General features: G+C 29.7%; 1 protein-coding gene across 1 annotated transcript in view; it reads left to right on the top strand.

Moving 5' to 3' along the window:
* LOC129971494 (protein quick-to-court-like) overlaps positions 1-27,004 on the top strand; it is a 113,040-nt gene that overhangs the window by 84,056 nt on the left and 1,980 nt on the right. The window contains exons 2-5 of the mRNA XM_056085319.1: positions 9,201-9,766; positions 11,821-12,383; positions 20,889-21,023; positions 24,720-25,046. Of these exons, the coding sequence (XP_055941294.1) occupies positions 9,209-9,766; positions 11,821-12,383; positions 20,889-21,023; positions 24,720-25,046 (1,583 nt within the window). The 5' untranslated portion in view covers positions 9,201-9,208. The remainder of the gene's footprint in view (positions 1-9,200; positions 9,767-11,820; positions 12,384-20,888; positions 21,024-24,719; positions 25,047-27,004) is intronic.

Genomic DNA, 27,004 nt, shown 5'->3' with positions numbered 1-27,004 from the left:
GCGTTAACAGGCAAAACATTATTCTTTGAAAATGTTTTAGTTACGTGTCGGAAATGTGACAGATGAATTATTTTCTAAATTAAGTGTCAAATTATGCAAAATTTTATAAAAGTAAAAATGCATTCATCAATGCTCGGTTTTAAGTTAGGATAAATAAATTAGTAATCTTTACCTCTTTTGTTATTCAGCATTTCGCGTATTAGAAAACAAAGGAATAGAAAATATCCAAAACTGTTCCTTATACAATTTATTCCATAGTTTTTATCAGAATATTTTAATATTATTTTATGATGCTTTAATTACATTCTAAGCCTTGTATTTGATTTTGCTTTTTCTTGACTAATCGTTTCATTTTGTTTTTAATTTTATGCATTTCGATTGTGCTACAGCGGTGTAGAGACGGTAAATACAGCTGGATCAGCGAATATTACTTTTTCTTCTTCGTCATCTTATTTGTAACTTAAATCAGTAAGTGTATCGAAATGTTTTGTCTTAGTGATATCATTTCTCAAGCTCGAACATATAGCATTCGTCCCAAAAAAGGCATAAGTACATCATTTTTAATCTTCAAAAAAGGCATCAATGCATCATTTTTAATCTTCAAAAAAGGCATCAATGCATCATTTTTAATCATCAAAAAAAGGTATCAATACATTATTTTCAGTCATAAAAAAAGGCCTCAGTACATCTTTTTCAATCATCATGAAAAAAAAAGTATCAATGCTTCTTTTTTAATCATCAAAAAAGGTATCAATGCATCATTGCATCATCAAAAACGACATCAATACATCGTTTTCAGGCATACAAAGAAAGCATCAATACCTTATTTACAATCAACAATCTTAGGCCAAAATTGATTATAACTTTTAATAACTTGATTGTTATTAAATTTTTCTTTTTAATTTCGGAATATCAGAGAAAAATAATCTCGTCATTAAGACGAATAAAATTTCTCTGATTCTTGGATGTAATGTTATAAATTCTACCAAGTTCTTTATCTAAATAATACCAGAATGTTCTACTGCATTCAGGTCAGAATGTTCCATCTGACAGTAAGTAACGTCATATTAAATTAAATGTTGGTACGTTAAACTTTTCAGTTGCGCATCGTCTGTGAACCATATCCAATGCTCACGGCACAAAGTCATTATACGCAGAACAAACGTACCATCCGCTCCTGGTTAAAGATTCAAGCAGGAAAATCGACAAATAAAATTAGACTTGTAATAATTGTTATGATTCCTGTGAGTTATCTTTCATCTTCGGTTTCAGAGTTGCAAAATCGTGAGCAATTGAAAACGAAAGAAAAGCTCCGAAGATTTTAGCTGATAAAGTTCCATAGAATTGAAAATTGTTATTACTATATTGTAAGAAGCATTGGTTCGATTTCTTCCCCTTACACGCTTAATACATTACAAACATATTCATAAATTTTACATATTCATTTTTTCAGAAAGACTAATTTTTTTTCCAGAAAACTTTAGCATTGTGAAATATATATATAAAAAAAAGGTTTGAATAAATATACTTTTATTACTATGCAAAAAAGTCGACGATAATTTTTTATCAAAACTATGGAGTTTAAATTTAAAAAAATCGGAGAAGTTTAAGGTGCTGCTTGAATTTTCTAAATAAATTGGAATTTTAATCCTATTTATGATGTATTGTAATTGTATCTTAATAAATTTAAAAAAAATGTGACATTATGGCTTAATTTTCCGATAATATTATTGAGATATCATTAGTCCATTAATTTACTTACAGGTGGCGTGAAAAAATATGAAGAAAGTTGCAAAAAACTGCATTCAAATGATATTTTGGTATAAATAAGCATTCACAATTCTACAACCAGTAGCTCTGAATTCCAAATTGAAAAATAGGGTTACAATTAACACTCATCATATCATTTGCAAATTAATTCACGAGAATAGATAAAAATATTAATGCTTTTCCTATAAAGTTTTTAAAAAAATCAGAGTTCTAAATAGATATTTATTTTTGTTAACATACTATTATTATTTATATGAATTACATTTTTTTTTTGTATATTTTAAAAATTATTATTCGGCTTCAACAATATTGTTTGTACTGCCACACGCTTTTTTAATATTATTTTGGCTTTTCTATTTCTGAAAAAATTATTTCCTGTTTGAATACTAATAAAAACGCTTTTTCAAAATAGTTTATTTTTATTGCATTCTCCTTTTTAGTCTCATAATCCTTTATGAGACGTTAATTTATTAACCTATTTCATAATTCTTCATTAATAATTATTATGAAATTTTGAATGCAGTTTCTTTTTAAGCTTATTCGTATAGAATCATTATTCATTTTCATTTCGTATAGAGTCACATTTCCCATAAGATCAATCGATTTACTGATAATTCTAAAAATATTGTGATTAAAATATAATCAGTAGAATCAGTGAACTTTATAAAATTTCAAAAGCTTAGTATGTACAGAAAGTAAATAAGAATAAATGAAAAGTAAATAACAAAAAATAGTTTATACATCTATAAAATTATTCATTACATAAAACCATGTAAAAATATATTATTTTTCTACCATTTCTTCGTATTGAATTTTGCAGGCATGATACATTTCTATGGAAACGTGTATTTCAATTTTTTAAATTAAATTTTATCATTTTGGAGACCGATTAATTTTCGTTTATGCAATTACTCTATTTATAATTCCCCAAGCTCCTTTTTGTATAAATTTATTCGTTTCATTGCAATTAATCATTCTTTTTTTACTTCTCGGTTTTTTTTATACGTGGCATAGTTAATTATTTTACGAAATTAAGCCTGTTTGTTCGAAGATTGTGTTTATTATTCAGTTTTTTTATTATTGTGGCAACAACATAAACAGTCACTTGAATCAATTGCCCGATATTTTATTTTTGCATTTTTTCAGAGTTGATGTTTTATCAACTAAGCAAATCCTACGTTAAAAATTTAGTCCTCAAATGTTATTTAAAATTTTAATCCTTTAATTATTAAAAATGATTCATTAATTGATTCTTAGTTGTCGCACTTTTTAAATTCTTTTTATCTGAGAAATCTTCAAAATATGAACGGAACAACTGGAGTATGAACGGTGCTTACTAGTTCACTGGTTAGTTGCCACCTGAAACAGCAATTTCTGGATCACGATTGGAACTTGTGAGCATAGCTGCTCGACCGACCGTGAAGAGCTGTCTCCCTAATCCTCCAGTCGTGATCAATTTAATCCAGCAGCTGTGTTCCCCTAGTCCCAAACTGTCATTCTTGGGATTATATCCATTATACTTGATTAATCTGTTATTGCGTAGGCGCAGAGAATTTTCGAATTTTTTTTAGAAGAAAGCTTGACGAAATAAGATAATTTACAACAACAAAAAAAGTTCTGTAACGCGAAAATTGATTTGAAACTTTGTTGCAAACGATAATGTTTCAAAAAATAAATATCGAGTTTATTATTATTTTTACAGTAACCGTTTTCTCGTTGTAAGTGATATTAATGGCAAATGACATCAAAGTGTCACCTACATGAATAAAATACATTTTAAAAAATCTGTTTACTTATTCTTATATAAGTTCGAAAAATATTTTCTTATTCCGAATTTTAAACAACGAATATAGTTTTTTTTTATCTACTTTGTCAAATAAACGCCAATTTTTTTTTTCGTTATTTTAATAAAGCATTAAAATAACTGCAAAATCTTTTTCAGTAAACCGATATTCTGTTGTTCAGGAGCTGCAAAACATATAAAAAAATTTCATATCAAATTTTAGCAAAAAATATGCATGTTGATTTATGAGGTTTTTTGGGGGAGTTGAAAGATTTTACTGAAATTTAGAATTTGCAAAAATAGCATTAAAATGTATATTATTTTAAAAAATAAAAATGTGTAAAAAATAGTCACTGTAATTTCTCAAAGAATAAATGCAAAAACGATATTCAAAATTTTTTTATAAAAAAAAGTTAGAAAATTAATTTTAAAAATATCCATGTATTTTTTATGTCGGAAATCGACGTTTCAATATAATCATTACTTTAGTGTGTATCAGATATATAAACTAATTCCTTGAATCAAGTTAGAATTGTAAAAATGTGAAAAATGGAATTTCGATTGGAATATTCTCAAGAAATGACCGTAGTACAATATTGTTAACAGTTTTTACACAAAACCTCTGAACAAATTTTACTCAAAGTTTGATAGAAATTTACAAAATCGTTGTAAAGACCGTTTACCAAATTTCAACTTTCTAGCTCAAAGAGTTTTTGAGTTAGCTTTGTCATAGACGGACATTTTCCAAAAATGTGTTTTTAGAACTCAAGGATATCTGAAACACGGTTATTCATCAAAATCTCTAGTTCGAATTTTTTGTAACTACTATGTTTTCTCTATATTACGTATACAAAAAAAAAAGATTTTACTAAAATAAAATTTATTTTTATAAATGCATCAAAATGCGAAACTGAACTAATCAATTTGTTAACAGCTTAACTGTTTTGCCCGTATGCCATACCTGCATCGATTTATCGAATTTTGATAGTTGTAAGCTAAAAATAAACCATTCATAACGATTATAATTCAGCATTAAACTTACTTCGAATACATAGATAAGTGAAGTTTTCAATGGATTTCTATTTGAATCAAAATAAGAAAATATTCCCAAATTAGAAGGTGTCATCTTATTAGATAGTAAAGAAAATAAAACAGTTTTGTTAAAAGAAGGTCTTCATTATATTGAAGGACTTCAATATATTTATATCTGGAACTATTCCTGATTGCAGAATTACGGCTTCGATTTCCTTCTAAGTTCCTCTCTAAGCAAGCCATTGGGATCAAATGACCTTCCTTTGGTGTACTAACCAATTGCTGTCCATTGATTTTTTTTTATCAGAGTGTTGCCAAAATTAACCCAAAATTATAAATATAGCAGCAAGCTGGAGTGGAATTTAAATGAAATTAATTGAAAAAGTACACCTTATAACTAAGGCAATGAAATATGTCCAGTGGTACTGGTCAATGGACTGCAGAGTTTGGAGAGAGGCTCTGCATTGCTAATTATCTCTAGCAGCTTGCAAAAGAAATTCTATACGTATCACTTAATTCATTATTACAGATCAAACGTCTCCTCATTAGTATAGAATTGAAATTTCAAATAGTAATATAAAGTATAATCCTCATTATTTGACTATGGTTCAAGATATCTTTTGTCCCTGAACCATGGCCAAAAAAAACCAAACCAAGAAAGGCCCTGAACCCAGAACCGTAACTTTTTTTCCGTAAGAATCATATTTACTGAAATAATAGTTAAGCAGCCATAAATCAGCAATTTGAATGATGAAAAAAAAAAGCTTCCAAAAAATAAATTTAGTTTTTTAATGTTTTTTTTTTTATTTTATTGGATTTATTTTTGCTCTTAAATTAAAGGTCATAAAATTGTCAGTAAAAATAAAAACATAATTGTCTTAAAATACAGAATAATTCAATGATTTATTATCTATGCCACGTTGTTAGTAATTATAAAGTATAATTTTATAATTTAAATTAAAAAAATGCTTTTTATCATTCTTAAATTATTATTTTTCTTTCGTCAAATATAAAATGCAGAAATTTTTCAAATATCGTCAAATATAAAATGCAGATTTCAAATATTTTTTTTCACTTCCTATAAATAATAAAAATTAAAGCTATACATAATAAAAGTACAAGTTCATAGTTTTTATTTTTTTTTCTCAATTTCTCTAAAATATTATCAGAATTTATCTTATTTGAAGTATAATCATGACTTAAGTATATCTATACTTTAATTTTTGAAATAAAATAGCATATTCATAGTGATTCTGATTTCTTAGTTGATTTTTCTTAAAATTTATGTTCGGAATGATTCGTTCCTACAAAGATTTAAAGAAGTTTTTAAATGCATAAAGGTTTTGTTGAATTTATATTGTTCTACAGAAATTTATAGAAGCTTTTAAGTGCATAAGGGTTTTGTTAAATTTATATTGTTCTACAAAATTTATAGAAGTTTTTAAATGCATAAAGGTTTTGTTGAATTTATATTGTTCTACAGAAATTTATAGAAGTTTTTAAATGCATAAAAGTTTTGTTCAATTTATATTGTTCTACAAAATTTATAGAAGTTTTTAAATGCATAAAGGTTTTGTTGAATTTATATTGTTCTACAGAAATTTATAGAAGCTTTTAAGTGCATAAGGGTTTTGTTAAATTTATATTGTTCTACAAAATTTATAGAAGTTTTTAAATGCATAAAGGTTTTGTTGAATTTATATTGTTCTACAGAAATTTATAGAAGTTTTTAAATGCATAAAAGTTTTGTTCAATTTATATTGTTCTACAAAATTTATAGAAGTTTTTACGTGTATAAGGGTTTTGTTCAATTTTAATTGGCCTACAGAAATTTATGGAAGTTTTTAAGTGCATAAGTGTTTTGTTCAATTTAAATTGGCCTACAAAGATTTGTAGAAGTTTTTAAATGCATAAAGGTTTTGTTCAATTTATATTGTTCTATAGAAATTTATAGAAGTTTTTATGCTTAAGGATTTGTTAAATTTATATTATTTACCACTTAAAGAGAAGCAAGATTATGTATTAAAAGGGCTGCATGTGTGGCTTCGAAACCACAGATTGCCGACTCCTGCGTTAATCTGACAAAGAAATAAACAGAACTTGGTATCATATGATGAAGTATAAAAGACAAGATCCGCGTTATCTTTCATTCCTAACAGGATTTGGCGGATCGAGTAGCAATCCAATTATGCTTCTATTTTAAAGCATAAAGATTTGATTCCCTTTCTTTGTGTTCATTATAGAACTTTTTCGCTGCGATGAATATTCATTTGTTTCCTCCCTACCATGGTAAGTTTTTGCAACAAACGTTTTGTCTGATAACCGAATAAATAAATTCAGAAAATTGGTTATTTGAAGCAAGTTGCTGGATAATGAAAGAAATTATAAGTTTTATTATATTCAAATAAAATGAGTTATAAATATTAATATCGTTTTGGCTAGTTAAAAAAATGTCAGTAAATTTGCATAATTTTTAATCATTTGTAGCTAACGCATTTTATGTTCGAAATACGATTAAAACAAGTATCATCCGATCAAACGATTTCATTATTTTATTATTTATTGTGTGATTAATCATATCTGATATTTTTTGCCCTGTAACTATGTAATTAAAATCTAGGTTCATTCTATTATAATGTTGGTTAAAACTTCATTAGATAATATGTTTTATTCTTAAGAATTTTTTGAATAATACGTTTATTTCGTTGTAATCTAAAACGTCGATAACATCGACGTTTTTCATCTCTAAATGCATAAAATAGGATCCTATTTTGTGTGGATCTTTAAAATCAAAAATGTTTTTGATAACTATGAAACAAAGTTGTGAGCTATTTTCATTCATTATCATGCAGAGAAAAATTATATAATAAAAATGTGCTAGAATAAACATGATTCTAGCAGAATAATTTAAAATATTTATTTGAGCATTCAGGAATCGGCTTTCAACAAAATTATAATTAGTTTCTAAGAAATACGAATGGCTTTGTTTCGTTTTTGTCTTTTCATATAAAAGCATGGGTAATACCAGCTTAACATTTAATAAATTTAGAACTCAAAACCTGTTGCTAATTCTCTGAATCCATTGTTTCAGAATATTCCACATCCCTTTATAGTGCAAATAGTACTTTGACTATCCGCTTTATATTATTCTAGATATCTAACAGCAATCTTATTGTAGGTGAAAGACTTCGGAATAATATCTGTAGAAATATGTTAAGATCTCTAATTATTTACATGTAAATTACATCAGGACGAAAGCTCAAAATGTTCTTTAAAATCTGGTTTTTGAAAGGAAACAGAGACATCCTTTTTCTCTTTTTGAATCACTGATTCTTTTCGACTGTTTGTTTGTTTACCAATTCTTGTCTTTCCTCATTAGCATTCTATCTAATCATCACACATGTACTAATGTATATTCGGATATAAAACCAATTTCATATTATTATGGGTTGAATTTATTTGAATTGTGTTATTAATTTAATACTTTTAGCAAAATTCCCAACATAGTTAAGATATCTTCTCGATATTGGCCAGCAGTCAAAATATCAAATAAAATCATGAAGATATTGTACAATATCTTGTACTTTTCTTTAATTATAGCCAATCACCCCGTTAGCACAAAATTGGGCCGTATAAAAAGAGATTATTGCTACAATATTTTATACTAATAGGTCATTTTAGGAGTCGAACTTTAGCTAAGATCGTAGTAGATCCTTTGTTGACAGGCTTATTACATTACTAAGAAAGATCTGTCATTTTATTTTGAGATATTCTAGAAGGGGATAATTTGTAAAGGAAAAGAACAATCAAAATTAATACTGGTACTGTTAATATAGAATAAATCTCCATACAAATTATAAAAGCGATATCCAATCTCTTTTTCCTTTCCTGGAGGGCGAACCATTTGAAAAGAAATGCTACTAACGAAAGAAGAGCCGACTGACATTATTCTGTTGGCTGGGTACCATCCTTCATGTAGTACGTACTTTCAATGCAACACACAGAATACAGGAATCGTGACAGAATTCATCATGAAATTTAAAATGAAAAATTCCCTCTCTAATGCAAGAAGATCTAGAAGACCAAAGAGACAACACGTGAAGTTTTTTCGACGGCATGGGCACGATAATTTTTGCCTCAGAGCCATGGGTTATCTGTATTCTGTGCGTTCCACCAAAAGTGCGTGCTATATGAACGACAGTGCCACTCTCAGTTAATAGAATAATATCATTCCTCCTTCTTTTATTAGTGGCATCTCTTTTCAATTTGTCCCAGTCAATAGAATAATGTCATTCCTCCTTCTTTCGTTAGTGGCATCTCTTTTCAATTTGTCCCAGTCAATAGAATAATGTCATTCCTCCTTCTTTCGTTAGTGGCATATCTTTTCAATTTGTTGGCCTTTCAGAAAATAGAAAATACTTTCGCCACTTTCATTATTTGCATGGAGATTTACAGCTCACCTTATAGGTTCAAAGAATTTGATGTTTCAGTTATGTTTTATGAATTATATTAAAATTCACTTATTGATAATTGATATTATTAACTACATTTTACATCTGATCATACATCAAGTATTTAAGCAGAAGCACTAAAACGTATTTTTCTTTTCTACCAGAATTGGTGATGGCGGATCCTGAGGACACGAATGGAAGCATCAACACGTCTACGCTACCACGTAGCGCCAAACGATGTCGTATACCACGACTGAATCGTTCGACGTCGATGCGAGGGAAAAACGACCGCGTGGACAGTCTGAAATCCGAAGGCCGTCCAAAATCTATGACCCTCTCCTCCCAGAGGGACTACCCGTGGCAGCTGGAAAGCAGGTATGGTGACCTGGGGTCCATGAACTCCATGCCCTTTTCCGTAGACGACGACAGCTCGGTGAAGAGTTTCGGCAGCTTCATGAGCTACAATTCTTACGCTAGTCAAAGCCAGTGCACCGAGGCTTCCATGTCACGGCCAATGAGCCGATCCTACTACGGCAAGAAGTACGTCCTGCACTGTGATCGACACCTGGTGAAGCAGGAAGAATATCTGACCCCCACCCAGAGAAAGGACAAAGAGATCAGGCAGCTGAAGTCGGCCCTCATGAAGCAGACCAAGAATTGCGAAGAGAAGAATCAGGAGATCGAAAGATTAAAGGACGATCTGCAACGCCTGCAGGACGCAATAGCCGCGGTAAGATCTGTTGAATTATTGCTTGCAATTTTAATTTAATGATAATTTTTCCGTCGCTAAATTTTGATTATTGTAAAACAATTCAGGAATTTTTTTGGTGTTCTTGTGGACATATGAAGTAAGACAAGTTTTTCTTCATATGTCCATTTACAGGACGCAGCTTTTAGATATTTATACCTATAAAAGAAAGTATTTCATACGTGCTGCAGTGCCGTACAACTGAATCTATTGCACATAATCAATGAAATTTGACACACAAGTAATCATAATACTTACTCAATGCATCTCGAAGACTGAATTTCAAAATTTAACATAAAAATGTTTTTAGTCATTGTTTTCTTTGGGATATTTTTACTTTTTTCCTCTTAGAATGATTGTATAAAAAAATTAGATGCATCGTCATATAGAACAAACAGTTGTCGTTCTAATGAAATCAGTCTTGAATGCCAACGTAATTTATTGTATTTCGAGGAATTTTTTTCGAAAGATATAGATAACTTTTCCGAAAAATTTTAGGAACTGAAACTAAAGTGTCTATATTTCAAGTCTTCTTTTTAAAAATTTTCTGTGAAATAATTTGGACATTTTTTTCACAGTTTAAAACATAAACAATAAATATGCATTTTTTTTTATTTTTTTTTTGTAAATGAGTCGAAATATTTTGTTCTGTAATCCATGGAGAACAAAATACTCTTTCGCTAATTTGGCAACGAATCAAATGAAAAAAAAGGCTTTAAGAATCATAACAATATATAATTTATATAAAAAATATAAATTCTATTTGCATCGTTTGTAACATATTTTGAAAATTCTTTTTTAATTAGGTTCTCCTTTCTAATAATTGTTTCAATTTTTATTGTCTGTAATTCAGCATGCTATATCATAATCGCGAAGAAAATTAAACTTGTAAAATCATTAGTCATTTTTTTCTTCTGATATTATCTTATATAATTTATTTTAATTTTTTATTATTATTTTTATTTTTTTATATCGTTTGATTTCGCTAACATTATCACATCAGGGGCAGCGCCGTGAACCTATTATTTAAATACTTATAAATACGATACTTATTAACATTTAACTTTTCTGTAGCCTCGACGAATTTGATAAGCTTATCACCAACGTTTTATTATTGTGATTTCTAATATTGCACTCATTAAAAAGTTGAGACAGCATTGATTTTTTGAATTTTGACATGGCAATATTATAAGGTAGTCTCAACAATAAACTGCATATTTCTGATAAAAAAATTTTGCTTTGGGTATAACAAAGCAGCACATTCTTAATTCTGTGTACTAAGCATGGAAAGATAACACTTAAAGTTGATTTGATACTAGTCATATTTATATTGAATACCCTAATTTTACTTTCCCACTGGTGTATCTTCATTCACATTTTGTAATTGAAAGATCCTATAAATTTTAATCGATGTAATATAAATGAATTTGGTTTATAAATTATTTTTTTAAAAAACGAGACTAACACAACTGCCAAAAATTTTCATATAACCCTGATACAATTTGATTCTTGGCCATATTTGTATTGAATATCCTAATTTTAACGTCGCTTCGTAAGCATATATTCATAAACATTTTATATCTTAAAGCTCCTAAAAACAGTAAGAAAACCATAGTTAAAATACAACTTCCAAAAACTTCTTCACATAACCTTATTCCAGTACTTTCTGTATATACAGTATTGGCAGGAACTGGCCATCACCGGCCACGGTACAGCCCTTCCAGTGGGAAGCACGTCCTGTCATCAATAGGGAGTAGTTGACTCTACACCATATATTTGCCCACTCAGGTGGCAAGAACCATCCACCGTGCCGGAAACTTTTCATCTGGTTGAGATACCCCCTGCCCCTTCCGGTGGGATCAACCAGAAGGATAAATCTTTCTTTAACGAATTTGGATTTAACAGAAATTGTTGCTTTATATATAATGTATATTTTAAATTTTGCATCAAATTTGAATTTTCAAAATTATTTCAAAATCCTTATTTATCGTTACATTGAAATTCACATTATATTCATATCTTTATTTTTCTTTCAGCTTCAACTTGGAAAGCATAGCCTTATGAATTCCTCCCAGGAAAGTGATAACCTAGACAGCTTAAATGTGAAAAATTCCTCTGAAATTAGCTTCGAGAGCAACGAATCCGATAGAAGTGACATACAGACTGTTACTATGAACCATGACGATAGTGGAGTATCAAATGTCATGTCAATGAGTCCAAGAAACAGCTCTGAATTCGACGACCTAGATGGCCAACACACTAAAGTTCAAACAGCCGATAAAGCAGTGCTAACTGACATGTCATTTTCAGACTTTACCCCCAAGAGCAGGTCCGATTCCAACGAATCCGAATACTCTCTTCGTGGTTTCAACGACCGGTCTTTTGTAGATACTCCTAATACATCAAGCACACAAGAGGAAAAAATTATCTCCATAGTAACGCCTAAAATATGCCAAGAATTAGAGAAATTTTTCACTTCCTATAAGGAAGAGTTGAGCCAACTGAGAGCACAGCATAAAGAACATTACCAGGATTTGAAAGAAGGATTTAATGGAAGAGTGGACGATTTGTTGCAAAAATTGTCTGAAGCTAATACTAGGTAAGATCTTTAAAATTAGGCCTAATATTCTTTGTTGTTATATAAAATCAGGAATTCTATAGTTTGATTACCTATTAGCACAAAATTTTGAATGAATTGTTATGACATCTTCATGGTGTTATACGGTTTTCAAAATATTGCTATGGAAAAATCCAAATTCGTCCAGGAGGTACACGGTTAAAAAGTCCAATAGGTTCAATAACAGATAAAGATGCTTTTTTCTATACAAAACCACAAATTCACAGTAATAAAGCCTGGATGATGCGTATACAAAACAGCAACAACACACAAATTGGTAAAAAGCAACTATAATACCACAAGAGCTCAAAGAGAACTTGTAGGAGATCAATACTCCAAAGAGGGAATTCGATCAACTATTCTCGACTCATTCCTAACTTTATATTCTGCCGGACAGGGCATCGAATGTTCTAAAACAAACGCCCGAATTCGAGGCTTAATGGTACGATCGCGATTTTTTTTTTTAATTCGTCATCAAAGGATGGCCAAATTTGTTGAGATTATTGACTCGACAGCCATTCTTCAGTAATTACTTTATATGTAAAACTATCCCCCACCAACACCAGCAGACTAACTGCGCACGGAAGTATTATTACAGATTTTTAACAATATCATGAAGATGTACAATATTTTGTGTTAATAAGGACTTTACTAGTACAAAGTCAACATCGAAAAAATTATAACAAACACAAATATGAACAATACATGCGAAAGTTTTTGTTTCAGAGTATTTTCCCTATTGTAATTTTCGCACTTCGTCAACGAAAATTCTGTAACAATATAAGTAAAATAAATCTCCGTTTCTGTAATTTTAAGAAGAAACATTCGATTTTCAGTTCCAACTTTTACCATTACGAATTAATAATTTGTATTTAATTTATAGAAGTATGTGTTCATAGGGGAAAAATTTAACATGATGTTTCCAGATATTTTCAAACAATGCTTGTTTGCGACCAAAGTTATAACACAAATTGTCTGAAAAGCTCAAAGTAGTCTTGCAACATTTGTTTATTTAAACATGTGTGTTCGGCCTTAGCAGTCCTGAAGTAAAAAATCTCAAACAAGTATCTACGACCATAACAATCAAAGCAAACAATCTAAATTTAACCACTGCAATCTACCTTTGAAACCGATTGTTTGCAATTTTTTTTTAGAAAATTTTAATAAAGAAAAACTAACAAACAGCTAAATAACAAACATTTATTTAATTATAATATTCACATAGATAGACTAACAATTCTCCACATACGTCCCTTTTATGGATTTTTGTCAAAAATGAGACATAATTTTCGTGTAAAATTATATGCACTAACTCGTGTTTTGAAGCAATTGTGCTTACATTCACATGATTAATACAGATGTGAAAAATACAGCCGGACCTTATCAGTTTATACCATATTATTGATCGCATTATTTGTTTTACTTTACCGCCTTTGGATTGAAATAACATAGATTAGTAATTTTTTTCTAACGTCACAATTATTTACTGATTTGCATGAAGATTTAAATTCAGCATTGGTTTGCGAACTGTAGATGAGTATTTTACAATATTGTTAAATCTTATTGCAGCTCTAAAATTCTTTTTGTATGTACATTCGACCTTTCTATTACATTATATGATTGGTCTTTTTTTTAATTATTATTATTATCGAAATATTGTTGTGGAAGAAATATCAATATTTTAAATTGTAGGTCGAGAGAGATTGTATTTTCGTATTGATTTAATTATGTCGCCACTTTGTGTTATGTTGTTAGAATATATTTTAAACAGTTTTTTTTTTCATATAAGGTTAATCACACCGTGTATCACACAAAAATTTAACTAACCCACCGTGAATAATCTTTCCTCAACTTCTACGTAAAGGTGCATTGTATGTTTAAAAAAGTACCTCGTGCCTCTTTTGTTTGTGTGCAGTTGTATAAAAAGTATTAGTTTATTTTTATGGCTCCCGCGTTACTTGGTGATTTTCAGATTATGGAAAAATGGCCAATATCCATTATACATAAAATGCCAAGATTCCGCCACGATGGTTGCATTTCCGGATTTACTTGTGTATTTTCAGATCACGCCAATATCGTTAACACCACCAAGTTAGCGGCGGTATGCGGGTTTTTCCCCCTCCCCTGATTTAACGTTCGATCGTCAAAATGAACAATATACATTGGGTAAGTCAAAATGAATGCTCAAATTTCATAGGTGCACAACGTAATATGTGATAAATGTATTCATTAAAAATGTACACATATAGAGGTAATATAAGTAAGTTTTGAATGTATTCTTCACATATGTTTGATATGCGCTTCTTTCAAGTCTGAAATGTAATTCTTGCCTAGCCTTGGCTACATTGATGCTAGCGATAGCAGCTGTAATACGAGCTTTCAAATCAGTCATGGCCGTTGGACTTGGAGGCACACACACACGATCTTTCACGAACCCACACAGGAAAAAATTTCTTGGGGTAAATCTGGAGATCATGGTGGCCAAGGCGAGATTGCATTGTCTACGATGAATACTCGACCAATCCACCGTAGTAATAACGTATTAACGAGGTAACTCTGCACGTGTCAGTTGAATTTTTGTATACCAGCAACGGATTGTCTTATGATCCAGCGCTATCTGTCCATATTTTATTCGGAATTGACGTTGAACACTAACAATATATTTGCTAACATGAAAGTCAAATACAAAAAATATTTTTTACTACTGCGTCGCCATTTTACAAAGACGTTTTTCTGCCCGTTTTGTTTTTGCAGAACCGTTGGTAATGATTGTACTTCCAGCGCCATCTATTGGCGACTATTCAAAATTTGCTTGTATTACCTCTACATGTATGTGCATTTTTAATGAATACATCTGTTACATTTTACTTAGTACACTGTAAAATTATGGAATTCATTTTGACTTACCTGTAAGTACATTTTAAAAAAATACAATTATGCTATTGTTGTACCCCTGGGCCCTGAAGAGGTTCGACTTCTTACAAGACTAATTGTCCTCACAAAACGTGACCAATGAATTATTTTTTAAACTATTAGAAATACACACATGCTTTCAATTGCAAAAATGCTTTAAATGATTATATTTGTCTTATTTCAGTCAACAGATGTACTGCTAAAAGAAATTACGAAAAGTTTATTTACATACCGCGGGGTCTACGTAGTGTTAAATTTTTTGCTAAATTAATATTTTAAACAATAATAATTAAAAAAAGCGGGAATTGCTTCCTCGAAACCTTTTTACATAATATCTAATAAATGTGCTTGTGTAGAATTAACAGCACACCAATGGCGAACAATAGCTACGAAAGAATCTAATAGCTTGCGACCTTTGGCATTTTTTGGTGATTAATCGCTGGGATGTGTTAATACACAAGTACCAGAAAACCGAATATGCATTTTTGACGCCTTTTTTTCCGTTCGACTGTGACCAAAATTTGACCCTTAATTACAGATACAATCACAAGGTCACGTATTAAATATATTTGACATCGCGTTTTTTTGCGTTTATATGTTTTTGAAAGTGCAAACCGATTAGACGGCCAACCTCTTAATGGATTTGATGACAAATTTAACTCATATCTATATTTTAGATCATAAATTTGCGAACTAAATTTTATTCATGTAGCTTTTTTACGTTTTATAATTATTTCTATTATTATATTATTATAATTTATATTTCTATTCGAACAACCGGACAGCTGACATTTTCTGAATGGATTTCGTTCAAAATTTGATAAACATCTACAAATATAATGTGTAGATCATACGCCAAATTTCATTAGCCCGTCTGAAACCGTTTTTGAGCTAATGTGTTAACAGACAGGTAGATATAATTCCAAAAATGTGCTTTTCAGACTAAAGGAGGTTTTAAAAGTGGAGATATGTCAAAATTTCGATTTCTTTCCTTTCTTTTTTTCTATGCAAATGCAGTTAGTTGTTTAGCCGATTTAAGGAGATGGGTCGCCAAGTACTTGAAGTCGAAGTTTTAATCCCCGGACTTAACAGTATTAAAAAAAGAGAGAATGTCAAACGAATGCAGTTACTTAATAAATATTTGCAGGAAAAAAAAATCATGATAAGACTACATAGTAAAAACGAGACTTTTGAAAAACAGAAAAAAAAAAGCTAAAAAAAAAATGGAAAGATGGAGCAGGGAATTGACAAAAGGGACAAAATGTAAGTAATAAGAATTTGGCATAATCGATCAGAGGGAGTTGCCATGTTAAGTCAAATATAGTTGCTCAATTTTTCAAGATAAAATTTTCGTATAGTTTTCATCAGCGAATTCGAAATTCTTAATTAGTGAAGGCCTTTTTTCAACTTCATAATTGAGTTTCAATCTGATGTAATTTCATTTTAAATACGATTATTTATAAAGATAGTATTGTGTTAAATAGAATTATTTGATTAATGTTTTAAATTGATCATTGTTTTGTATGGATTTCTGATTTAAAATAAGATGCCTTCCATTTCAGCTGTTTGTGTTACAAAATATTCTAAAGCGACATTCAAAAAAAAGTTAAAAGTATTAAAAATGGATTCTTTCAAGATGTGGTTACAAAGAAAGCATGCAAGAAAAAGAGGGAGGGGGGTTGAGAATCCTGCTATACTCGTTCCAGGAATTTAGTATAATAGAAACAAAAAGTGAATTTTCTCGTGGAGGTTAGGTTAGGTTAAAATGGTTTCTCTTCGTCCAAAGAGAAACCGGTTCATAGCGGATATACGGTTAATGGAAAATGTTGCTAGTTATTTAGATTTTTCGATAGCGGATCTGAAAACGATTCACTACTGATATCTGTAGAAAAGAATAAGATAAATTTAAAATTATAAGTTTATGGTGGATCGTATATTAAAATTATCGTTTTCAGCAGACGATTTTATTTCTTTTATTTTTCGGTAAGAGTTTTATAAAATTAAATGGCGATTATAATAAGGTAACTGGAATAAATTTATAATGAAACATAATGCGATTTACTCGCAGGTTAATAATTGATTCTATGGAGAGATAAGCCTTCCACCATTTAAACCCAATGTCTAAAAAATCAAACTTCGCCCATTAGTTTTTTTTTTTTTTTTGAAGAAAATATATAGATACAAATCACATACTGATTACATATGAATATTTTCCAATCTTACCTACATATGAACGGTTATTTAAATAAAAGAAAATCATGAATGTACTTAGTTTAGCAATTTATTCCTGTTGGTTAATACAATAATTACATTGTTGTTATTGAATGTGACCCGAACGTATTCGTATTCGGATAATATCATATAGCGTCATCACACAAAATTTTGAGGTACCAGTAGGTTATCATCCTATGGCCACAATGCAAATACAAAAAAAAAAAAAAAAAAAAAAAATCGAGATGAGCTATATAACATTGTCAGAATGAGAGCAGACAGAAAAAGTCTCTAATAGTTATAATTTTTTTTTTTGAATGTATAAAATCGTATATTTGTAAGAAAGACATCTATATAGATAAAGTTAAAAACCCTTATCTCAATATAAAATTTGATCCAAATCATTAGAGCCGTTACCAAGATACACGAAATAAATAAATTTATATAAATATTGCTAGTTTAAAGTTATAAAATGTTCTATTTTAGTTTTATGTCTACACCACAATTTGTTCAATAAACATTAATCCTAATTTCCATTATACGTGTATGTAAACCAAACATATGATTAATCGATACAGTTTGTAAAGCTTTCTGTTCCTTTACTCGTAACCAGCTGCCTTTGAGGATCAGTTGCTTCGCTGAGAATTTGTATTTATTTTCAATGAAATATCTTACTCATAATTTGATATCCACGATTCTCACAAGAAAAGTATTTTTAAACATCAAATTATGACAGAATTTAAAGCCTTGTTGGTTTAATAGAATTAACACCTGTTCTGTTCATTGTGAGTATGGAACCTTTCTAATGGAATCGAATCCCACGACAGCATAGTGTTCTTTAAAAAATAATAATAATAGTCCAGCTCATTTGTCCTCTAACTTTCGACGTATTGTAAATTTATTTTCTTATTCCACGGGTAAACTACTGAAATATTTAATAGAATCCTTCTTCATTAACTTTGAAAAACGGCAAAAATTCTCGCAATTAAATATTTTATGAAATAGTGAAAACTATTTGATGTTTTGGGGAAATAAAGCAATCTCTTGTTCTAATGTAGAGAAAAAATATTTTAAATACTGTTAAAATTCAAGATTTTTTAAAATTAATATCATTAACCAGCAAGAGTTATCTTCCCAAAACTTTCTCGCATAATCTCTAATAAAAGTATTATACCCCTCTCTCCCCGCTTGAAATTGTGAACCTTAGGTAAGGCCATGAACGCTGCGATGCTCAGATTTTAGGCATTTTCAGGAATGAGAATTATGTGCTTCTTGATGCAGTATAGAGTACCAGTACTTTTACATTCACTGCATACCATTAGTGAACATCTAATTTCAAAACGCAGCAGCATAGGTGTATGTTGCTACGTTTATGCATTATCGCGTAACCATAGATTTGAAAGTACAAAAAGACAGCCGATCAATTGCGTGATAGATTTGGCTCCAAATTTGTTTCAGATAGATGTACATTATATATGCTAAATCTGTTTTGTACCAAATTTTAATTATTTAGCTTTTTATGTTTTGTAATTATCATGTTCATTTGCATTAGGATAATCGGACAGACAGACTTCCTGCATATGGATTTCGTTCAAAAGTTAATAAAAATCTACAAATTTGATATACAGACAGTATACCAAATTTCATACGTTTAATTCAAAGCGCTTTTGAGTTTACGTTTTCAAAGACGGAACGACGGACAGACAGATAAAATTTCAAAAGTGTGTTTCTTGAATCAAGGAGGCCTAATACGTGGTGATTTGTGGAAATCTCAGGTTCGAATTTCTTGACCAGTATAATATATCTTTTTCCATGTTTCCTATTCCCACCTTCCAAAGTATATTTGTTCCAAATTTCGTAGCTCTAGGTCAAATGGAATGCCTTATAAAGCGCCAATACCAATACACACATTATCATCATTTAATTAATAGTAGAGACTGCACATTTCATTGATACAGAATGTTAAATATACACAGTAACTTAGCAAGAGTCGTTGGCGTTTGGACAAAATATTTTTCCCCGCTGGTCATATTTTACTTCCTTTAAAATGCAGTTATTATGTATTCAGCATATTATCGCTCCCATATATATATATAATGTGCAAAACTTGCCTTGAAGAATCAGTTGTTGAATTTTTAAAATGCTTTTTATTCTTTAGAATTTCATAAATATAGTCTAATTTTTAGCAATTGTCAAGATTTCTTTGTCCAAGCCATAGCGGAAGAACGGTAAACTGAATAGTTTAGCAGAAAATATGAAAAAGCCCGTGAAAAAGAATTTTGACCTTATATAGTTTTAGAAGAAAAGTGCAAACCTCAGCGTTTTAATACAGTGGAAAAATTAAAAGCCCGCGCAAATCCGAGGTTAAAATTACAGTGGACGAGGTTCCAGTGATTAGGAATTTATTTTTTAGAGCGTAGTTATTTTGAAATTATTACTTATATACAGCGCTAATTTTTATGAGTTCAGTAATTTTCTCCTTGATGAATTCATCTGAAGATATTCTTAAGATTATCTAAATATTAAAATTCAAAATTCGCATCTAAGTTCTTCTCCCGTTTTTTTTTATTTTCACAAATTCTAGGTTATCAGAGACGCAGCGGTAGCGTGATGATAAAGTCTCAACTTCGGGGCCGGTAGTTTCTAAGTTCGAAACCCAATTCTAACAAAAGAATTGCATTGTAAGCGAACCTAGTGCATATTGAATAAGTCAAAGTCGAATGCTTTCTCTCCCATAGGAACTACAGTGGCCTGGTGTTCAAGGCCTCGGCTTTGGAACCGGTAGATTCCACTCAAGACCCGATTCCACCAAAGAACCAGCGTATATGGTCTTGTATATGTTAAATCCATCGGGGCAAAATGTTCTCCCCTTGGTGTGGTGCGAAAGCTAGGAAAGGGAGTCGTACACATACAGCTCAGGTGTCATACTCATCATCTGACTGTGGTTCAGAATTACGAGGTTTATCCAAAATAGCCCTAAAGTTGATTTTAAAAATAAGACATTAACTAAACCAAATCAAACCAAGTATTCTCGCTGGTGTTGTGCAGAAGTTTGGAACGGGTGTTGCTGGCTCAGATAAGTTTTCTTCTTTTGACTACCGTTCAGAATTATGAAAACTGTTCAAAAATGCTCTTCGATGTACTTCAAAAGGGGGACATCAATATAAGTAAACTAAAACAAATTAAATCTAGGTTATTCACTGATTTGTGAAATATGTATAAGAAAAACTGAGAATATGTCAGAAAAGAATTGAAAATGTTTTTAAAATTTGGTTTTGATCAAAATTGTGTGATTTTTTTTATATAAAAGACGCCTGAGATATTAGATTTATTTATTAATTTTGATATCTCTTTATTTCACAGGTATTTGGAATTGCGCCCGCTTTTTGACAAAGCCCAAGAAAAAATACAGAGTATCGAGAGTCAACTAATTGAAGTGCGCAAGGATATTGAGACCCAGGAAGATTACCACAACCAAATGTACCTCAAGATGTACAGGTGGAAAAACGCTTTCAAAGCTTGCATATGTATTTCAGTTGCAGGACTAGCTTTTAGGCACTTGAGACCCCTCGTAAATATGCCCGACTTATCTGCCGTTCAGCATTATCTATCTCCTACGCTTGCTTACGATAATTTTAGACGCATAACTAACTGGATAGAATTTAGAGCACAAAATTAAAGTTAGCTTTAGGAATAAGGTGCTAAATTTCCCTTTATTATGATTAATATTCAAATGTGATCTAGTTGAATATTGCTTTCTGCGTTATTAATAAGTCTCACAAAGGTGCGTTAGAGAGTTTTTCCCTTTTTAATAATTTTCTGATGATTTAAGAGGAAATACATGAGCGCCGGTAAAAAAAAAATAATGTAGCAGGATGGAATCATTTTGATGAACAAAATGAATAGACGAAAAATTAAAAACAACGCCAAAGTCGCCAGCCAGAATCATTATGAGTACGAAAAATGCATGAAAAGTACTACATAATCCTTAACACATTTAGTTGACAGCATATAGAAAGTTTCGAGGTACTGTATCATCAGCGGATGACGTAATATGTATGTATTTCTATGTCGTAATATGCGAATTAGGGTTATTGAAAAACCTTTACGAAATTAAATGATTTTCGTTTGGAATATAATTTCATTACACATTATTAGGATTGCTGCTGTTTAAATTATGATTAATTACAGCTGCTCTCTTTAAATGCATTATTGCGCCATTTATAGGTATTGAATAAATCTAGTCGATCGATCAAATCGGAGTCAAATTTTATTACACAAAAATCTAAATTTCGAACGAAACAATTCTACCATTAAATCATTTCACAATCGCTAAACATTTATGAGAATCTCGTTTAATTTATCCTGATGTAATAAAATATAAATATTTTTTCCCTGTAACAAAATTGATATGATGTTAATCATTTTTTTTATATAAAACGTGAAAGCCAGCAAAGCCTATTATACTTTTAATACCGGCGCTCAAAGCAGTAATGAACTAAAAGGGCATAAATCAATAATTAATGCAGATTATCATTTTTCAGAAATTTGATCGTTTATTATCCATTTAGAATAATTTCCTACGAGAGAACTAAGAAGTTCCAGTAAAGAAAAAAAAAATCTTTTTCTTTTAAATTATAATAATTTGAATCCTGAACAAATCTAATTGTCAGTCGTAAAAAAAATATCGTCTGCCTATTTATTATACATGAAAAAAAAAAAAATCTTTTGATTGTATCGTCTGCTTATTCATTCTACGAGAAAAGGAAAAACCTTTTTAGAATTGCGTATGTTCGACTAAGGTACACAATACTAGCAGTTACGCTTTTCTTTTTCTCAAATAACCATTCATTTTGAAGGGGGGTAGTGTTTATGTGAACAATTTTCTCACCTGAATCTTAAAGTATTGAACATGTGATTGAGAAATATTTATGCCAAACTTGATCTGATATAGTATAGATATTTTTTAAACTGTCAGCTTATATTTGAATGAGTGTGATGAAAACATATCCTTTGCCATTAACTGGGTGATATATTATTTAAATTAAGAGCTTTTAATTGTTCCTATTTTTTTTTTGTTCGTATATTCTAGTCGATTATTTATTAATTTATTTTTATGTTTTTGTTCTTTTTGAGACTTTAATTTTATTCCATAATAGCTGTTAAATTATAGAACAAAAATTTCACATTCCATGATGGAGTATTTAGAAGAAGGTGGCCCCTTTATTTATTTGCATGATGAAAAGATGCAGATTTTTTGACAATGTATGTGATACATTTTCTTATTAGCTGACCAGGTGAAATGTGTGTGTTTAGAAATAAATGAATTAAGTGTTGAAAAACAAGTTTTGAATAATGTGTATTGTTCGTATAAAAATGTGATAATTTTTTATTTATTCAGACAGAAGTGATTTTGCTTTCTACCTTATTGTTATCTTAGTATATATTGAAATAAAGTATGTTGCAATCATTGTGGCTTTTAAGAATTTATTTAATTCACATCAGAAGAAACGAAGTAAAAAGTGTTCATTGGAATATGAGTAAGCAAGGAAACATAATAGTAATAAAAGGGCCTGTGTAAAATTTTTAATATATTCATTTCACTCAAAGTAATAATTATTAGATTATATTTATATACAAAAAAATTACTTCAAATTTGTTAAAGCAAATGTTTAAATTAAGCAATAACTCATACTTAAGATTCTTTTTTAGAATAATATTTACTCTATTAGGTATTTAATTTTTAAGTTGAAATAAATATCTTTGTATTAGTTTATTCATTATATATATATTTATATTTAAGCTTCAAATATTTATTTAGACAGCAGCTACTTTACATTCTACAATAAAATGCTATGTGGACAAGTTGGCTTAAATAACAATGCAATATAATTAACTTAAAACCCTAACATTACAAGAATTTGTACAAATACAAAATGTATTTAGAAAACAGAACAAAGAAACATTTAAAGAAGCATTGATATTTATTTGCAAATGGATTTAGTTTATATAAACTGCAAGTTTCATATTGCCCCAAAATCTATTATTCTTTTTATTCATAGTTCCTTCTATAATTCCTTTCGATAATCTACAATTTCTTTTATTTAACAAAATTCCTTTTTATTTTGAAAACTATGAAAATAATAAATTACTATTCATTTGAAAAGTTTCAAAATAATAAATTACCAGAAAATATTTATTTCATAAACAATACTGTGGATGATATTCTAATTGTAAATAATTTATCAGTCAGAAATCGAAAATGTCTTTATTTTTCAATACTGGACTTGGTACTAAATTTGAATGATGGATTCATTATGCACATTAGTATAAAGTGTATAGAAACTAATGAAAATCCTTGTACCATTTTATGAGGGAAATAAAAGCATTATGAGTAAACTAAATTACTTCAATGGAAACATGATTTCATTGAATGAGAGAACTTTTTATATTACTTTTGTATAGTAATTTTTTACTTATTTTTCTGTGATTGGAATTGAGAAAAAGTGCCTTCTCCCTAATACGATTCAAATTCAATATTTGGAAATATGTGGTGAAATTTCCTACCTTTAAATTAAAATAGTAATTCTATTTATTATCTATTTAAAATATACTGGGTGGAATTAACTATAAGGGATAAAATATTTCCTTGAGTCTATCTATAATTTTAAATACCATTAAGAACAGCCTGAATTAATGTTTTGTACTTTTTGAAAATAGTAATAATGTACTCTTGGATCTTTTTGTGGCATTGAATTTAAGTTATTGAAACAAAATTCTCCAGTGGTTGAATTTAAAATATAAGCATTTAAGCACTTTTTAATTCAACAAATCAGGTTTAAAACATAATTTTCAGTACATTTGCTTGCATTTATAAAGTGTGATACAAACCATTTAAAACTAGAATCTGAAGGAAATATTTACCCCATTCTGCATGCAACTGTTTGAATTTATGTTCTAATACTAAATGTTATTGTATGTGTAATTAAATGTTGTGTTCTGTTATTGTACACTTTCATTTATTTTTATATATTTAGTTTTTATTGATGCATGGGTGTCTCGCTTGAAACCCGCTTTTATTTATACCTTCTTCCCACATAGATTATTTTTATGATTTTTCAGTTTTGTTTTTATGTTTTTTTTTTTGGCTGTTGCATGTTACCCTTCCAGTGACTGTTATCCATTTCCAAATAGGAAAGGACAGGAAACGGCTAGGTTAGAGCAAGCTGATGAAGCTTTGGATTTCTCACCCCACTTGTCCAAACGTGTTTCCGTTCCAGACCTTTTAAGGCAACTTCATCAGCTTGAGATGGAACTCGATCAGACTAAGCAGTTGTACCGGGAGGCTGCTCGAGGAATGGGGGACCGACAGGCAGAGTACACTCTGCGTTTCCTCAAGGATGCTGTCTTTTACTTTCTCACCAAAAAAGACAAAGAGCATCTGAAGGCCATCCAAAGCATTTTGGGATTTACGGACACAGAACGGATGGCTGTCGCAAAAGCGATGAAACACAGGAGGCTGTGAGTGAATAATTAAGTACGTCCTCTTCTAGTCCTTCGCCTTCTTCCTCTCTAACACCTTGCTTTGGCTTTTTCCACCTTTTTTTTTCTTCTCTGCTTTCTCTTATTTGGCTTTTGCTGCAATTGTGGTACAAATGCCATTCTTTGTGCTGAATATAAAAACATTTTACGCTAACCTTTTTATGTTTCGACTGTGCAGTGATAAACTATTTTCGTATAAAAATTATTATATGTACAAAAAATTGAAAATTTTATATTAGTAACTATATAATAACAGCTGTACAACATTGGTATTAACTTGAAATGTTGCTAGCTTTGATATAGTCACCAGAGTTATATCCTTATATATCCTTATATATCCTGTCCCCAGCAATGGGTAGGGGAGGCTTAGAATATACAAAGCAATTCCAATTATGTAGGTGATTCGGTCTATCACATGGAATATCATTTAGACATTTTACAGCTCTAGGTAGTATATGTATGAAACTCATGTTATAATAACAGACTCACAATTTAACAAACATCACATCTCAGCAAACTTTATAATGATTCTAATAATTTTAGTTTAAGTAAAAAGTAAATAAAGTAGAAAAATTCTTGAGAAATTAACCACAACTATTAATTAATGCTTTCCTTGCCATTAAAAACATTTCTTTATTATAATGAAATTTTAAGAAAATAATAAATTTAAACAAATATAATATTGAAAATTATTTTACAGAACCTGTAAAGTGCAATATAACATTGCTAGCCTAAATGAATAAAAATATTTTGGCATATTATAAATTACTTTCCTCCCTTTAATTATTTAATAACGTTAATTTAATTTCTTTTACTTTTATGTAATAATGTTTTTAATAATTAAATATAAATATGCATTGCATTAATATCTTATAATTCATAAATTTTTTACAATTTATTTAATTGATCACTCAGCCAACATGGCTTTAATTCTGCCTAATCAGAAATATACCGGAGAATCTCCGGAATGGTTCACATGAAATTCATGATTGATTCGTTTTGTTCTCTGACATTTGAAATTGATGTAATTATAGTTAAGGCCCTGTTATTATGATTCCAAAGAGGAAATAATTTATTTGTGTTATTCCATACTAAACCGATTCCAGAGATTCTTGGTGATACACCAAACCAGATTTTTAAGGTAATGGATATCACTGATAGTAAATTATATACTACATTTGTGGCTATATTAAAGGGCTATACACAATTCAAGATAGTACCAATATTGTATTAGCAATTATATAGATACTACTATTAAATTTTCTGCCAACACAGAATATCTAAAAAAAGGAATCTGTAATTATTCGATTAATTATATAACATTCACTGCTTTCGATACAAATTTTACGTAAAATATTAGTTGAAAGCAGTTTTTAGGTGAAGGAAATAGAGGAACAAATAATAATAATTCAACCATTAAAAATAATACATTTTCTAAATTGAGATTTGGCAAACATGTTTTTGATTTCTCAAAATAAAATTAATGTATTTTCATGCCATTTAATTTGATACCAACATACATATACATATTTTATTTAAAGTTTGATTGAAGTATATTTTAGCACAAGACATATTACTTCTTAAAATATCTACATGTTAAATATTAGTGATTAATAGTAATTGAAAACCTAAAGCTTTTTATATGAACTTTTTTTTTTATCTATTGCCTACATAATAAAATTTTAAAAATGGAACAAATGAAAGGGGTTTCTTACGGTAAAGGAAGGTGAAAATTTCAGAACATTTATTTAAATTATAAAAGAAAGAGCAGAAAATGAGGATGCATTTTCAAAATTGAATCTGTTGATTAAACTTATTTTAAAAAAAATTTTTTCTATTCATAGAATTTTTCTCTTTGTTTGTACTTTTTCTGAAATAATTATGAAGAGAAGCTAAAGTAAAAAAACATTCTGAAAGTGGACTCTTTCATATAGTAA

This window comes from Argiope bruennichi, chromosome 6, assembly GCF_947563725.1.
Source record: "Argiope bruennichi chromosome 6, qqArgBrue1.1, whole genome shotgun sequence".
NCBI classification, from domain to species: domain Eukaryota; kingdom Metazoa; phylum Arthropoda; class Arachnida; order Araneae; family Araneidae; genus Argiope; species Argiope bruennichi.
Note: the sequence above shows the minus strand (reverse complement) of the source record. Positions and strands in the feature narration are given on the sequence as shown.